At 55.4% G+C, this 17,254-nt stretch overlaps 4 protein-coding genes across 4 annotated transcripts; all 4 read left to right on the top strand.

Moving 5' to 3' along the window:
* Positions 1–369: 369 nt before the first annotated feature.
* Positions 370–2,039, top strand: MAM_07144 (protein transport protein SEC61 alpha subunit; the record flags this gene model as incomplete). Its single annotated transcript, XM_040825942.1, has 3 exons — positions 370–379; positions 554–1,898; positions 1,964–2,039. The coding sequence occupies 3 exons, from the start codon at positions 370–372 to the stop codon at positions 2,037–2,039; spliced, it is 1,431 nt and encodes a 476-aa protein (XP_040675983.1).
* A 4,448-nt stretch (positions 2,040–6,487) lies between these two features.
* MAM_07143 (ATP-dependent bile acid permease) lies at positions 6,488–11,651 on the top strand (the record flags this gene model as incomplete). Its single annotated transcript, XM_040825941.1, has 2 exons — positions 6,488–6,555; positions 6,635–11,651. 2 exons carry the CDS (start codon positions 6,488–6,490, stop codon positions 11,649–11,651), a joined length of 5,085 nt encoding a protein of 1,694 aa, XP_040675982.1.
* Positions 11,652–12,581: 930 nt separating this feature from the next.
* On the top strand, positions 12,582–13,808 carry MAM_07142 (uncharacterized protein; the record flags this gene model as incomplete). Its single annotated transcript, XM_040825940.1, has 1 exon — positions 12,582–13,808. The coding sequence occupies one exon, from the start codon at positions 12,582–12,584 to the stop codon at positions 13,806–13,808; it is 1,227 nt and encodes a 408-aa protein (XP_040675981.1).
* Positions 13,809–14,769: 961 nt separating this feature from the next.
* On the top strand, positions 14,770–15,979 carry MAM_07141 (Alpha/gamma-adaptin-binding protein p34; the record flags this gene model as incomplete). Its single annotated transcript, XM_040825939.1, has 3 exons — positions 14,770–14,848; positions 14,958–15,431; positions 15,597–15,979. 3 exons carry the CDS (start codon positions 14,770–14,772, stop codon positions 15,977–15,979), a joined length of 936 nt encoding a protein of 311 aa, XP_040675980.1.
* Positions 15,980–17,254: the final 1,275 nt, after the last annotated feature.

The following is a 17,254-nucleotide window of genomic DNA, read 5'->3' as shown; positions in this document are numbered from 1 at the left end:
CTGTTGAACGCTCGTATGTCGAGCGGCAGATTTTCAACTCGCCAGTAATTGATGGCTAGCTCCGGACCACTAGGAGTGTAGCCTGGAATCTCATGGATGATACGACACGGCTAGCTTGGAGGGCCAGAGCCTCAGGCTGTAGAGCGGGATCACGTGCCGGCACCCAATTATTTTGGACACATCTACATTTTGGCTTGAAGCCAGATCACCTATCTCCCTTTCCCTGCGCTATTTCACATTTACCTTTTCTACCCACGCCTCGGGCTCATTGCCGGCTCGACTTATTTTCGCCCGCCCTCCTTTCCCACCTGGATGAATTAGTTTCGCCGTTTCTCTCCTTTTCGTCCTTTGCTCCCGCAGACGTCCACCATGAGTTCCCGTAAGTAGCTGCATGAATCCGTCTTTCCGCCACCCATCGCGACAAATTGGGGCTGGCGGCTTGAACGCAGAGCTCGCGAGTTCTCTCAGATCCGTTTCTCGCGCCCCGGAAAGACCCATTTGCGCGCAATTGGTTGGCGATGGCATGATGCTGACACGCTTGATGCTCCAACAGTACGATTTCTTGACTTGGTCAAGCCATTTGTGCCGTTCCTCCCAGAGGTTCAGCAGCCCGAGACCAAGATCCCCTTCAACCAGAAGATGATGTGGACTGCTCTGACGCTCCTGATCTTCTTGGTCATGAGCCAGATGCCCCTGTACGGCATTGTCTCCTCGGACAACTCCGATCCTCTATACTGGTTGCGAATGGTCATGGCCAGTAATCGAGGAACGTTGATGGAGTTGGGTATCACCCCCATTATATCGTCTGGCATGGTCTTCCAGCTCCTTGCTGGCACCCACATGATCGACGTCAACCTCGACCTCAAGTCCGACCGCGAGCTTTACCAGACGGCCCAGAAGCTCTTCGCCTTCATCTTGTCTGCTGGCACCGCCACCGTCTACGTCTTCACTGGCCTCTACGGTCCTCCCTCCGACCTCGGTGCTGGCATTGTCTTCCTGCTGATTCTCCAGCTCGTTGTTGCCGGGATGATTGTCATTCTCCTCGATGAGCTTCTCCAAAAGGGTTACGGTCTTGGCAGCGGTATCTCCCTGTTCATCGCCACCAATATCTGCGAATCCATCATGTGGAAGGCCTTCTCCCCCACCACAATCAACACTGGCCGTGGTCCCGAGTTCGAGGGTGCCGTCATTGCTCTTTTCCACCTGTTAATGACCTGGCCCAACAAGCAGCGCGCTCTTCAGGAGGCTTTCTACAGACAGAACCTGCCCAACATCATGAACCTGCTGGCTACCATCCTGGTTTTCGTCGCCGTCATCTATCTCCAGGGTTTCCGCGTCGAGATCCCCGTCAAGTCTTCGCGCCAGCGTGGTGCCCGCGGCTCTTACCCCGTGCGCCTGTTCTACACTTCCAACATGCCCATCATGCTGCAGTCGGCTCTGTCCTCCAACGTCTTCCTCATCAGCCAGATGCTGTACTCGCGCTTCTCTGATAACCTTCTCGTTCGTCTCTTCGGTGTCTGGGATGCCACGGACGGCTCTTCTCAGCTTCATGCCGTATCTGGTATCGCCTACTACATGTCCCCTCCTCTGAACTTCAAAGATGCCTTTCTGGATCCCATCCACACCGCCGTCTACATCATCTACATGCTCGGCGCCTGCGCTCTCTTCTCTAAGACCTGGATTGAGGTTTCCGGCTCCAGCCCCCGCGATGTTGCCAAGCAGCTCAAGGATCAGGGTCTCGTCATGGCTGGCCACCGTGACCAGAGTATGTACAAGGAGCTGAAGCGCATCATTCCTACTGCGGCTGCCTTTGGCGGTGCCTGCATTGGTGCTCTCTCTGTTGCCAGCGATCTCATGGGCGCGCTCGGCTCCGGAACTGGTACCCTCCTCGCTGTCACGTAAGTATTCACGAAAGAGTCATCTAGCAATCGTAGTGTGCCACTTGGAGCTAACAGCGTTCCAGCATCATATACGGATACTTCGAGATTGCCGCCAAGGAGGGCGACCTTGCAGGCATGAAGGGCATGATTATGGGCTGAGTGGCCGACTGTTCCAAGCACGGTCGAGTCAAGCCCAGCGTGTGTCCATTTTCTCGTTCGAAACTGTCCTTTCCCATTGTAAAGACAGCTTCTTTGTGCCTGATAATAAAAAGGGAGAAGCCGGTACATTGTGTAACAACAACATCATCGCGTGTCAAGAACAAAACAAAGTTGGCAGGCTAGGAGCATATCATAAATACATAAAAAGAGGCATTCATCTTGACAGGTTTTTTACTCTTTTTTGCAAACATGAAGCGAAATTGGGGGAAGTCTGGGATGCGAAAACGATTACAAGGTGAAAATTTGGACATGGCATCAGGCGATGAGCAAATCGGGCTTGCTCTGTCTTGTTGGGTTCATATGGAGAATCGAATGGCATATACCCTGTTGTTAGCAGGTCCAAAATTACAGTGTCGGGCATTCAAAAGAGTCGAGATGATGCCTGGCTGGTATGGAGGAGAACTCTGTCAGCACACAGAAGACAACGTGACTACCCTGCACCCCATGGAACAAATAATGGGGAAGTGGCAAAGTTTTGTTTTGTAATGAGCCAAAGGTGTTTTTTTTTCCTCCCCCACAAAACCACTATCAGCTCTAGAAGCAGCGTGGAGAGTGGTATTCGGCTACCGTAGGTAGTGCCATGATTTCATTCTGCACAAGACTGATGCAGGGTAGTACCACACCGATCCTTAGCCGCATGCAGAGTTTTGTGGCTTGAGATTAACCACCAGGTGCATAAATGCAGCTTACGCAGTACTAGATGATGCCTGCACAAGCTTTGGCGCACCAGGCCTTGCTTGGCAACGGAAACACCGCGAGGCGGAGTTGGGGGCGGCAGGGGAGGGAATGTGGTACCGAGGGAGTCATGCGGCCGACGAAAAGGCGTTAGCCGCATAGTCCAAGATGGGATTGGTGGTTTCGATATGCCAGTATGGAGGTTCACAGCCCTTGCGGTTGAAGGCGTTCGTTTTGAGCAAGAGTCACGCCGCCCTGGGATGACTCCCCGCCGCGCTCCTGGATCCAACCGAGGGTTGGGGACATGGCTGCTCTTTTGCCGCATTTCTCCGTACGGAGTACCCTATGATGATATGTGCAGGAGAACGGCGGGCGTGAATCGCCCTGGGAAAACGGAATGAATGATACCGGGGAAGGGGAGAAAAAAAAAGAAAAGAGAAAAAGAAAAGAAAAGCGTCGTGCTACGGCTACGACGAACATACGTCCCTGTGCGCTCAACCCAATTGTTTGGCCCAACCCAATTGTTTGGCACAACCCATGAACCTAGCAGTTGTAGGCAGTGTTTTTACTGTGCCTCGTGTTAGTCATGACTCTGCAATCTTTAGCGTCTTCAGAGTACGAATACGAAAGGCGATTCCCATTCGCGCCGAGTATAGTCAGTTAATAGTTACCATCAACCGAACAGTTATTATGCCGTGGGGAAGCTGCCAGAACAAAGGCGAGAGCGGCCGTCTGTCAGTTTCGCCGGCCTGCTTCAAAAATGATAAATGACTTCCTGCCCAAGTCTCGATGATGATAACAGCATTAGTGCAGAGGCTGGCCGGATGCGTCGTGCGACACGGTCTCCCAGTGGTGGATTCTGAAGCCAGTTGGTGGGTTTTTGCACAACGCGCATGCTGGTCAGCAGTCATGCAGTGGGAAAGGCAGAGTCCGGACCAATGTTTTCCACATACGACCCTCTAGTGACAGCCGAGTTTCTTTCAACAAGCCAGCTCCGGCAGCCGGGTACCGGGAAAGAAATAAAGCCATAGCGATCATCTGTTACAAGATTTCACTCTGGTACGGTCCCAAGATGACGCTGGGATTCTTTGAGAAGGGCAATCGGCGCCATACTTCGTGGATCTGAGCCGACTATTTTGGGACGGTCGAACGAGGAGCAAGCAAATCGGCTTCAGCATGCAAGTGTCAACGGCCGGCTTTCTTCCGTGCCTGGTAATAGATCTCTGTCCAAATCTCCAGCTCCAAAGGAAGAGTTGAGAGGACGGCAATAAATTAGTAATTCTTCAACAGTCGTGTGCCGTTGGTTTGGCGTCTAGCTGAGCGTATAGGAAAGCGACCCGGATTCAACACATGCAATTCCAGTTCCACATCGATCTCATTCGAACGAGAGCAAAATATTCGACTTTATCGTGGGGAGGCAGTTCCACCATGGATGGCGCCATTGGAGCATGGCATGACATGGGAGCAATGCAGGTGGGATGCAGCGGAGGCGAAACGCCATCAGCATGCTCGTACTCCGTACAGCCTTCCGCGGCATAGGCATGGCAAGACTCGAGCCTGTTGGGTTTTCCCACATCTTGCTGCCTTTTGTAGGATGAAGAACTCCAATGCTGATTCTGACCGCTAGCGTCGTGGACCTTTTGGCGAAGCTGGCTGTTCTTGGATCCAGCCGTGACGGAAGGCCGGCCTCGCGAGATGTGCTCCGTAGTATAACTTACTTCGATGGTGGATCGGAATAGCAGTCTTGGTCTACCCAGCCTCGAGCTGTCATTGCGTAAGTATGCGTTAATGCAAATCATTGACGGATCTGGTAGATATTACGTTGAATGTCGTGATGGGGTACTCCATGGCCTTGTAATAATGGGACGACAGTTGTTGACATGTACCACGACACTGATTCTCGACCACGCAAGCGTATATGTTCGTTCATATTGGATTTCGTTCCGACTCCCGGTCTCTGGTGAGAGTTTGGGACTCTCGGACTTTTTGGTGCGACAGGGGCCAATGCCAAACCCCACCGCAATCATTACACTCTGGTCCAACCTGCAGCATCTCAAAGAGACAAAGACAACGTCTTCCATGTCCATGTGCACATTGTGCATTTTACTTCGGAGATGATGGCGGATGTTGTTGTTGTTGTTCCCGTTTGCTGCTGTTGCTGTTTTGGATCAAGGAGCGACGACTGTGCGCGATGGGCCATGCGAAATGACCGGACTATCGTGACATTTTCCCAAGCTTGCATCTCGAAAGAGGACCAGAGCCTGACCATGGCCAAGTGACATGGAATTGACATTTCAGTGCTGACCTGGGTACCTACCTAGGTACCTACTTACTTAAGTAGGGTAGTATTTGCGTCGCCTGAACCTTCGAAATCCTCGGTACTCCGTATGTGGTACCAAGAACTATCCCAGGTACCTTACTGTCATGCGAGGTACCGAATCAAATAGTCGGGACTGGGACGGGGCGGCAGGAGACACCGCGCATGCCTGCCGTTTATGAATCCGAAAACATGGCAGAGAAAACACCAGCTGAGACCACTCGAAAGCCCTGTGATGTTTCTTCATGCTGTACTCCGTACTCCGTCCCAAACAAAATGGTTCAGCTCCAATGTCGTACCCCTTTCGTCTAGTCTTTAATGTTCGACTTTTTTTTCGGGTCAATTGGCTCCCGGGCTGCCATTCATCTCCACTGCCGCCCGGCCCACAACCACAGCCGTTGCCGACACGACGACCCGTCCGTCACCTATGACTCCTTGACCGAAAATCGCTTGAAGCATCAATCTCATAATAACTGACAATTGGGCCCTTCTACACCCCAGTCTAGTACCCCCGTGGCTCCCGGGTCTCATGCATTTTCATTATGCTGGTTGCTGCACGTCGGCGGGGCACACATGCTTAATGGTGGCCTGGAATACTACTCCATACTACCCGACCCAATACGACTTGGATAGTTTTCATTCATTCACCCTCGACAACCTCCCCAGGCAGGCGTTTTGCTCAACACCGTTATTGGAGGCTGATTGCTGACTTCCATTTTCCATTTGCCCCCTCTCTTCCCACTCCTCCTCGAATAGCTTCGGACCCTCGCGTTGTTCCGGCTTCCTCGCGCCCTCAACTCGGTCTGGTGCCAATCTGCAGCATCGAAAACAAGGCGAGACAACGTCGGACTTGTTGACGTCCATCTCCAGCTGATGCCGAAGGCGGGCGACCGAGCGCAAACGAGAGCCTGGCCGACGAATCCGAGGCAGATTGGCAGGACCGAGTCGACAAATTGATAGGAACCTTGTGTGTGTGTGGCTTGCTTTTTCCATCGTGCCCCGTCCATCCATCCATCACTGCTCGACGTCGCCGACAAGAACGAGGTCTAAGACAAAGACAATCCCCCCCACGCCACCCGCCGCCGCCGGTCTTCGCTCGGTCGACCACTCACTACTCCCGACGCACCTTGTCAATTCCATTGCGACGCCAAGCCAAGATTAGCGCGTGCCTCCAGAAAACAAAAAGGTTTTCCTTTCCTTCCAAAGTCTCTTTCGCGGCAGAGTTCCTGAACTTCGCAGACTCGAAGCTGCTAGGCTCTTTTACGGACCCTTTCGTATCTCTCTACCTGTTCCGCCACGCCTGCTCTGCAGCGACGGCAGCTGAGTGCGTGTCTGCGCACGAACGAGCGCTGAAGCGGCCACGACCGGCACACCCTCTGGCGCTGCCTCTCTGACCATGGGCTTCGCTCAGTGTTCTTGGCCGATATGGCGGGTCGATGACCTCACCTTGTGTTTCCAACAAGAGTACGTGCGGCGCTGCATTTCCGAAACCATGCATTCCGTTGATGCATCTCATAGAAGATACTTACTGACGTCTGCGCAGCTATCTCAAAGTTCTTTTCCCATTAGCGGTTATTGTTGTTTCGTTTTTACGCCTTGCCTGGTCAAACGTCAGGCGGCTGCTTTCGTCGGGCAAGGCCAAGGGCTACAAACCCATTACGAACGACCACACAGCTCTTCCACCCGATGTCGATGACGAGGATGACGATGACGATACCGAGGATGACTCCTATCTGGAAATCAACGGCAATCGACTCGCACTCGCCAAAACCATCAGTAGAGGTTCCGTTGTCGAGGCTGACGCGCCGCATGGCAAACGGTTGTCACAAGCCGTTGAAGAACTTGCCATCATCGGATTGATTGTCATCAATGCAATCGCTCTGATCAAGGGGGCCTATGGACCTGCTGGGCGTTTTGCAGCCATTGCCGGACTACTCACTTGGATCTATGCTCTGGTGCTGACCTCTCTGCGACTACTCGTCGGTGGCACCAAATGGAGGATTCCCCATCTCTGGAATCACACAGCCAGCATTTATGCCGTGAACTGGGTGTTGACCATTTTCATCTTCCGCTCCGCAATCATTCACCCTACTTCTCACCTAGTACAAATTCTTGCCTGCCTCGAGTTTGGGCTTATCACGCTACTATTCCTGCTAGCAGCGACCACCAGAAAAGGGAACAAGACGGTACTTATGGAATGGGAGGACGGGATCGAGCCATCTCGCGAACCGCTTGCAAGTCTGTTCTCTCTGGCTACTTTTGCATGGGTAGATGCTATCGTGTATAAAGGCTGGAGGAAGACTCTAGAGCTTGATGACGTGTGGAACTTGCTACCCAAGGACAAGGCTGCGGCTGTGATTGCCGACTATCGCCAGATGAAGAAGACCGGTGCTCTGGCATGGCATATGCTGAGATATTTCAAAGGCATGCTATTCTTTCAGTGCTTCCTGGCCTTTGTCTCCGGTTTCTTCACCTTTGCGCCAACGCTCCTCTTGAGAGCCATTCTCGAGTACGTTGAGGAACCCGAACGTGCTCCTATAAATGTCTTGTGGCTTTATGTCATAGGCCTTCCTGTTCTTGACACCATCCGATCATATGCTGACGGTATGGCGCTCTGGACCGGCCGAAAGATTTGCATACGCGTTCGTGCTATTATTATCGGCGACATTTACGCCAAAGCCCTTCGTCGAAAAGCTGCAGCAGGCAAAGACAAGGTCCTCGGAGAAAGCTCAAAGAAGGCCAACAAGGACGCTGACCCTGACAAAGAAGGTACGATCGCCAAGATCAAGGGCGCCCTTGGTCTACGGAAGCGTAACAAGAATAAGAATGCCTCGGCGAGCGATGCAGAGTCTTCTGGCAGTATCAATGGCGATGACAACAAATCTGCCGGTGACGATGACCAGGCTAACTTGGGAACCATTATCAACCTCATGTCAGTGGATAGCTTCAAGATTGCTGAAATTACGGCTTACCTCCACTTCCTATGCGCAGCGGCTCCGACACAGCTCCTCGTCTCCGTCGTCTTACTCTGGCAGGTCATGGGACTCAGCGCTATTCCTGGTCTGATCGTTATGGTTTTTCTCTTGCCCGTCAACTACTTCCTGGCAAAGGGCTTCAATATTACATCCAAGAATATCATGAAAGCCACTGATAAGCGAATCAATGTGACAAACGAAGTCCTCCAAAATATTCGCATCATCAAATACTTTGCTTGGGAAGAGAGATTCGGGCGCTCCATCGACGAAAAGCGAGAGGCTGAGCTCAATGCTCTACGATCACGATTCACCCTCTGGGCATGCGCGGTGGCCATCTGGAATTCTGTCCCAGTCCTCATCACCTTCTTCTCCTTCCTTGTTTACACTCTTATCGAAAAGAAGCCTCTGTATCCTTCCATCGCCTTCACTGCCATCTCTCTCTTCATGCTGCTGAGAGTGCCCCTAGATCAACTGGGCGATATGTTTGCCCATGTGCAGGAAGCAAAGGTTTCCATTGATCGTGTTGAAGAGTTTTTGAGTGAAGAAGAGACTGAAAAGTATGAGCAGCTCGGTCGAGACAATGTGGACGAACAAGGCGTGAAACGCATTGGATTCAAGGATGCAACCATGATCTGGGGAAGCAAGGACACAGTTGCTGAGGACGGTTCGCGAGCCTTTCGACTGATGGATCTGAATGTGGACTTCCAAATTGGCAAGCTTAATATCATTGCAGGCTCTACGGGGAGCGGAAAATCATCAATGTTAATGGGGCTTCTCGGTGAGATGACACTGATGGAGGGCAAAGTTTTCTGTCCCGGCGGTCGAAGTAGAGAAGAAGTCAAGCCTGACCCCGACACCCGGCTTGCCGATACTATCGCTTACGTTGCCCAGTCTGCATGGCTCGTCAATGCAAATATCAGGGACAACATTCTCTTTTCAGCGCCATACGACCCGCAACGATACAGGGACGTTATTGTCGCTTGTGCTCTGGAGCGCGACCTTGAGATTCTCGACCACGGTGACGAAACGCTTGTTGGAGAGAAGGGCATCACGCTTTCGGGTGGACAGAAACAGCGAATTTCTCTCGCTCGGGCTCTGTATTCCAACTCGGCTCATGTTCTCATGGATGACTGCCTAAGCGCTGTTGACTCTCACACCGCCCAATGGATCTTCACCAACTGCATACGCGGCCCCCTGATGGCGAATCGAACTTGCATTCTAGTTACTCACAACGTGGCACTCTGCGTGCCCTCAGCCGACTACGTAGTGTACCTTGACAACGGTCGTGTTGCTTCCCAGGGTTCCTCGCAAAAGGTGATTGCTTCTGGCGTCTTGGGCGAAGAGATACAGAAATCTCGCCCTGCATCCTCGGCTGGTTCTCAAGGTCCGTCACGAGTACCCTCTAGAGTTCCATCCAGTGTTGGCGACGGGGAGACAATGGTCAACAGCAACGGCGAATCTCAAGACGGCAGCGCCGCCCCAAAGAAGGCCAAAATCAAGAAGCCACAGACCGATGCGATGGACGAGGGCAAGGCCTCCGGCGCTGTCAAATGGCCCGTCATGAAGGTTTATGTTCGAGCTATGGGTCCCTGGTGGTTCTGGGTTTTGGCTGTGATCGTTTTCAACCTGCAGCAATTGGCCACAGTCGCAACCAATGTTTGGGTAAGGCAATGGGCGAACCAGTACGTTGAAGAAGAGTCAGTGGTTGCAGTCGGCACGCTTTCCCAGTCCTACGGCTCCGGGGCGTTTTCCAAAGGATCTTGGGCATCCATCTCCCGTCTTGGCGGCAGCGCTACTGCTTCAGAATCTAGCTCCGGCAAGGTCTATGGTCAGGTGTCATTCTCCGCGCTGGTCACTCCTCAGGTCAACGTGGCCTACTATCTGTCGGGACTCGCCATTATCGGCATACTCGGTTCCTTCGCAGCTTTTGTGCGGGATGTCTGGATCTTCTACGGGTCTCTGACCGCATCGAGAAAGCTTCACGATCGCCTCATGAGTGCAGTCACTCATGCCAAGTTTAAGTTTTTTGATGTTACACCGCTGGGTCAACTGATGAACCGCTTCAGCAAGGATCTCGAGGCCGTCGACCAGGAAATTGCGGCCACCGCCATTGGTGTCATGTCATGCGCCCTCTCTCTGATAGTTACGGTTGTCCTGATCGCTGTCATCACTCCCGGATTCTTGATTGCTGCCGTCTTTATTGCTGCCCTCTTCTACTTTGTTGCCACTCTCTACCTACGTGCCTCTCGTGACCTTAAGCGCCTCGAGTCCGTGCAGCGAAGCCCGCTGTTTCAGCAGTTTGGCGAGACGCTCACTGGCATGACAACCATTCGAGCCTACGGTGACGAAAGACGTTTCATTCGTGACAACTTGACCAAGGTGAACACGCAGAGCAGGCCATTCATCTACCTCTGGGCCTGTAACAGATGGCTCTCATTCCGTGCTGACCTGCTGGGTAACCTGGTGTCGTTCTCTGCCGGAGTCTTCATCATTCTGAGCCTGGGCAAGATCGATGCCGGTGCGGCGGGTATCTCGCTGAGCTATGCCATGAACTTTACGGAGAATGTTCTTTGGTTAGTGCGTCTGTATGGCATGAATGAGCAGAACATGAATTCCATGGAGAGAGTCAAGGAGTACCTTGACCTTGATCAGGAGGCAGCGGCTGTGGTGGCAGAAAACCGGCCGCCCGAGTCTTGGCCGGACAAGGGCAACGTCGAGTTCGTTGGTTACACGACGCGTTACCGAGAGGATCTGGACCCAGTCCTCAAGGGCATCACTCTCAAGATCAACGCCAGGGAGAAGGTTGGCATTGTTGGACGAACAGGAGCCGGCAAGAGTTCCTTGGCACTGGCTATATTCCGTGCGCTGGAGGCAGAGAAGGGTCGCATCGTCATTGACGGCGTTGATATCGGCAAGATTGGCCTGCGCGACTTGCGAGAGAACATTACCATTGTGCCGCAGGACCCGACCTTGTTCACGGGAACAATCCGGACCAACTTGGACCCCTTGGATCAGTACACGGATGAGCAAGTGTTTGAAGCGCTTCGCCGCGTCCAACTGATCGGAGCAGACGAGTCGGCCATTAACCCGACGAGGCCAACCATCCAAGTGACGAGCGATTCTCAAGTGGTTCGATCACCGGCACCTTCAATGATGACAAACAAGAATGTCTTCTTGGACCTCTCATCGCCAGTCACGGAATCTGGATCAAACCTATCACAAGGGCAGCGCCAGCTGCTGTGCTTGGCCAGGGCTATGCTCAAGAAACCCACGGTGCTGGTCATGGATGAAGCCACAGCCTCGATCGACTACAACACCGACTCCAAGATTCAAGAAACTATTCGAGAGCTTACGGGCACTGTCATCACGATTGCGCACCGTCTACAGACGATTGTGGACTATGACAAGGTGCTCGTCTTGGATCACGGCGAGGTGAAGCAGTTTGGGCATCCTTGGGAGCTAATCAGCGACGAAGAAGGACAATTCCGCAGCATGTGCGAGATGAGCGGCGAGCTTGAAGTCTTGGTCAAGGCGGCCAAGAGAAAGTGGGACGAAGATAGGCTGGTGGACGTTGACGATGCCTAAAACTTGCAACATGTGCTGTCCAGGAAAGGGAACAGGAAAAGTACAGGAGGGCAACCACCGGTTACTGGAACGGACATGCCAGGCGGGGGTGTTGTAGGCAAGACCCAGGGAACAGCCAAAACAAGTACAAAGCTGGAAGGTCGAAGCTGCATATATATAATGAGGAGCGGGACGGGACCATATGTCAAGGGCATGGCTCGCTGGGAAGTGTAATTGGGGGTTGATTTCTTTCTTTCTTTCTTTCTTTCTTTCTTTCTGTCTTTTCCCTTTGTTTGTGTTTTTTTTTTTTCCTTTCTTGGATCATATATGCATTCAGCGGAGTATTCTTGGGTGTATTGGGTAATACCTGAAATAAAGACTAAAAGACTAAGATGCAATGCCATGTTGGCGATGAATTGTGAAGGGGAGAAATGCCGAGTCGGTGAGGAGCTAAGCGCCGCGGCCGAGGGCTGAGGCTGAGGCTGAGGCGAGGTTGGCAGCCTAGCGCATGCCAGGAGCTGTCATGCAGGTTCCCAGTACTTGCCTCCAGGTCGGTAGCGTCAGCGTTTTCGAGAAGTACCTGGGTGCCCAGGAGTAGGTACTTCAAGTACGGAGTACGGAGTAGGTACTTATTCAAAGTACCGCCGACAGGCCGAGACCAACCAACCAGTGCCGCCAGGCTTGAGCAGACGGCTTGCCGCTTCGTGAATCGCCTTTGCCTCTTTGTTTGTCTCGCTCTTTCCTTCTTCTCGCCGTCGGCTGCATTCTGCTTCGTTGCGTGCGTGCGTGCGTGCGTGCGTGTTTAGCGTACATGCTTGGCAAAGCCAGTCAGTCTCGTCTCTCTTCCTCGACACCCCGACGCCTCGACACGATCTCGACTGCTTCGAGCCTTGCGCCATCTTTCATCTTTCGCCATCACCGCCCGTCGCCCGTCACCCGTCACCCGTCACCATGGGCAAGCCATCAGACACCCCATCACCCAGCCGCTCGTCCTCATCAACCCCCGCGCACTCCACAGAGTCGTCTGCGTCCGTCACGCTCGGCAGCTCCTCCTCCCTCCCCAGCAACCACCATCTGCTTCCGTCCCGTCGCTACTTGGACGAGGACCCGAGCGACCTCTCCAACGTCGGTGATCTACCTCCCCTGTACTCTGATCACCAAGAGTTCGACGCCGACTCCTCCGCTCCGTTCGACCCTCTCCTCCCCCGGGGTCCCCACGGCGAAGTCGAGATCTTTGAAACCGTCTACCCGTTCCGTCACGACAGAACCTGCGCCTACTTCCTCGACCCCAGACTGGACCGCGACCCAGACTTTCTGGCCAGCCACATCTACAGACTGTCCCAAGTGCCGCCGCGGCCCCATGTCAAAATCGTAGGCTCGCACACGGAAAAGTCGGGCGACAAGAGCAGGGAATCCAGGACGTTGACCGACTTTGACATTGAAGTCGAGCTCACCCACCTCTTGTACAGCGACATCCGCTCCGCCCAGGCATGGCGCTCCGTCATCACAGCCAGCAACTTTGAAAAAGTCCGTCGCGGGACAGTCCTGGCCACCCGCGCCCCCGGCTTCGGCGGCACTGGCGCCGTCCCGGAAGAAGGGACCCCGGCGCTGCGGGAGTGGTGCCGCCGCTATTGCGCCTCCAGAGCGCCCCTGAAATGCTTCACCATGGAAAGGAGAGTCGAGGGCTACGACTGGGACACGCTCCGCCGCCGTCTGGAGGGCCTCGTCCGCGCGACAAACTACAGGGGACACGTGCAGATCGAGTTTCCCGTTCGCCACTCCATGGTCCACGTCTACAACGACTGCCGCATCAACCGGTGGCGGCTGACACCGTGGATCGCCAGGCTATTCGTGGTGACGCTCATATTTGTGTTTACGTGGCCGTTTTTGTACCTTTGCACGAAGCGCTGGGAGACGGTGACGACGGAGTGGCGGATGAGCGAGGCGACGGCCGTGCCGGGCCGCAGGAAGTACGTTTCCCTGAGCGAGGAGGCGTGGTATGGCCTCTGGGCGGGCACGATCCAGAGGGCCATGCTGGACAGGCGGAGGGGGCTGCTGGACCAGGGCGACCTGGCGCGGACGAGGAGAGGGGATTCCGAGGACGGAGGTGGACCGCCCGGCCTGGAGGCCATGGGCCTTGTGAATCGGTCTTTTGGCTGGGGGGCAGATGATTTTTGAGCGTCATGGTCTGACGAGCGCCTCGGCCTCGTGCCTGTTTCTTCTCTTTGTCTCGGGGCATCTTCTTCCTTGCTTGTCAGCGCGGGCTTTACTTTATTGTTGCATCGTACGGCGTACGCAAGTGTCGGGGGGGGGCTGCGAGCTACGTTGTCACGCTTGTTGTGGTGATGGAGAGCTACAAGGTTGCCTTGTGTATCAAGTACTCGGAACAAATCGAATGACTTGTTTGAGCTTCAGACACTCGGGGCACACGAGGCCCTGGGCATATGCGCAAAATGCGAGTGTAGCCGACGAGCGTCACGGCAATCATGTCATGTCTATACCGACGGGGCCAGGGAGAGGCTGATCGGTCCAGAGTCCCGAGAGGGTTGCGTTGCCAGGAAGTGATGTTCTCGAGGACAGGCCACTCGAGGGCGGCGGGCTGCAACGTGACGGACTGGAACAGGACACCTGGGCCGCAGGCCGCCGCCGCGCGTGGACGTGTATCAGTTGACGCCTCCGTGACGGCGGGACGTGGGAAGAGGCGCTGGGGTTGTGCGGGCCGAGACGAGATTGCGGACGAGGAGAAGCGGGAAAGGGGAGTGAGTGGGAGGTGGTGATGATGAGGATGGGTCGATGTGAGCGAGCCTGCGCGAGGGTGGCGTGTTTTCTGTCAACCAGGTCGTGGATTCGGCGGCATTGCCTTGTTCGTTCCCCCGTTGCATTTGACACGGCGAGAGAGGGCCGTCTCACCGCGACTGGCGAGTTGTTTTCCGCCTCCTCGGTCACGTCTCGCGAGCGCCGACCGAGGACGCCATGACGTTGCGTTGAGCCCCACCTCGTCGTCTCGTCGCCTCGTCGCCGTCAATCGGCCACGTCAAACCCGCACACAGTCAGTCGCTCATCGCCATTGCATTTTCCCCTTCCCCCAGCCAGCCCGCCAGCCAGCCCGCCAGCCAGCCCGCCAGCCAGCCCGAGAGCAATGGACGTCGCCAACCCGCGGAGGATCCTGGCCGTCAGCCTCGACACCCAAGCCGACCAGTTGAGCAGGGTGATCAAAGGTGCGTCGCGGGTCCGCCCCCGTCCACGTCGCCTTCTTTTGCCCTCTTCTCACTCCCGCACCAGGTTTCCCACACGCGCGGTACTGACAGACTTGGCCCCGTTCCGCAGACCTCACCGGCTCCTCGCCAGGCGCGCCGCCCCCCTCCCTCGCCGGCACGACGCACAGCTTCGCCCTCAAGACGCGATACTACTCGGCCACCGTCCCCATATGGCTGGACCTCGTCGCCTCGCCGGCTGAGTGGTCCGCGTCCTTCCTGTCCGCCGAAGCGGCCGAGGTGCTCGCCGTGCTGGGCGGCCTCGTCGTCGTCTTCGCCCTGCCGCCGCCGTCGTCGTCGTCCGAGAGCGCCCCCCGGGTCCGCGAGCTGATCCGCCACGTGGGACGGGTGGTCAACGACGGCCTGGGCGGCTGGGAATGGGACGGCGTCCGCCTGGCCGTGGGCGTGGGCGCGCACGACAGCGACGGCGGCGGCGGCGGCGACGCCGAGGACGGCTACTGGGACTGGGACGAGCTCTGCGCCGAGGCGGCGCTCGAGTTTGTCCGCATCGGCGCCCGGCAGCAGCCCGATGTGAACGAGCTTGGCGGTACGTCTGGCCACCGCGCAGCGTGAATCCCCGTTTCGTACGGAGGCCCGACCGGGTCCTAGCGTACACTCACTCACTCACTCACTCACTCACTCTCACACACACACAAACTACGTACGGCATCACAAACGGTGGCTGACGTGTCGGACGACAAAGAGAAAACAGGCATCCCGCGCGTCAGGGAGGCCCTCGAGTCAAACGACTACTGGGCGCAGGACGCTCCCTCTGACTTTGGCGACTTTGAAGACGCGCCCGACAAGGACGACGCCGACGGTCTGGATTTCGGCCTCGACGGCGCCGACTTGGAGGGTCTGAGACGGGCCATCTGGGACGCGGGGCCTAGGGACGAACCTTTGGCTCTGACTACCGATCCTGGTGCCGCGGCCGGGGCCGGGGCCGACGAGGACGTGGACGTGGACGTGGACGAGGTGGAGAACATGATGAGGAGGCTGCAGGCGGTGAGGGACGCGGGAGAGGGGCTGCCCGACGCGCAGAGGAGGCGGATGGCTGCGAGAGCCGTCGGGCAAGTTCTGAGGGACCTTGGATAACAAGAAAGGGGGAGGGGGGGCGAGGGAGGTACGTGGTGAATCGCGATGACGTGACCATTTCCGATTTGTGTGTTGTGGTTTTTTTGTGGCCACGTTGGGTTGGGTGTTGGGCAGGTTTTGATACGCTCCTTGCGTGGGACGTGATGGACACGACAAAGACAAGGTTTGCCCGGCAGGCAAGGGTATACGGAGTCGATGGGTGCTCTTTGGTGTGTACTACATGATTCGTTGCGGGATATGTACTCTCACGCTCGGCATTTCTGCTCGTCCGAGGCAGGGGCGGCGGGCACAAAACTTACAAGTGCCTGCGCGCGTGCCGTTGAGACTTCAAAGTTCAGACGTGGCACTGCCTGGACGGCGGAACTGGTGTGACTTTGCGCAACGGCCAAGGCAGAGCAAAAAGCCACGTCGTGCCCCGTCCATCCCGTCCATCCTGTCCATCCCATCTATCCCATACTTGATCTGATGGTAACGTTGCCTCTTTAAGGGGAAGCATTTATTTGAAACCATGTGTGTACCTTGGCAAACCCTTTGAGAAGACGAGGGAAGCCCACCTTGTCCATGCCCGTCGACGGTCGTTGGCAATTCTTATCTGTAGGGTAGCCATTGCTCCCCGTCACAAAAATAAAACCATCACACCAACCACAGGGGGCCCTTTCCGTTGCGGTTGTGCTCTCTGCGGACATGACACTGCGGACAGGAGTGTGCTGATGCCCGACTTGTCAGGTTGGAGTTTCTGCAGGGAGGCCCGAGCTCGTGTACATGAGGCAGCCGATGCCCACCCGGCTGGAGACGGAGACGCCTTGGGCCAAGTCGAGCCCAAGATCCTCCATGCGAGAATTGCGTCCTTGGTACGGAGTAGCTTTAACCCATGTGACTCGTCCGCCAAGAGGAGCGCATGAGTATGCCCATGCCCCTCAATGGTTAAAGGGGTCAGAAACATCATCGTCGTCCTCGAGGCTGAACCCCACCATGCTACTACTTGACGGCCGACGATATAAGACTAGTATTTCGTGCACAGCGCCGCCACAATGGATCTCACCCGACAAGCGTGCAGACAATGCAGGGACGTGCAGACGGATACAGTAAATTTGCATGCTCGGTACATACCTGCCTAGTAGTGCTCAAACGTCTAGGTCGTTTTTCATCGGAGTATTCAGGACTCGGCCCGGGAAGATGGCGGTCCGTCGTCGGCTGCCGTGTGGTCCATGAAAGGCACCGTGCGAACTTGGGACGGAATGAACTTGTAGAAGTCTCGAGAAGCTCTTTGCTTCA

This window comes from Metarhizium album, assembly GCF_000804445.1.
Source record: "Metarhizium album ARSEF 1941 chromosome Unknown scaffold_28, whole genome shotgun sequence".
NCBI lineage: Eukaryota > Fungi > Ascomycota > Sordariomycetes > Hypocreales > Clavicipitaceae > Metarhizium > Metarhizium album.
Note: the sequence above shows the minus strand (reverse complement) of the source record. Positions and strands in the feature narration are given on the sequence as shown.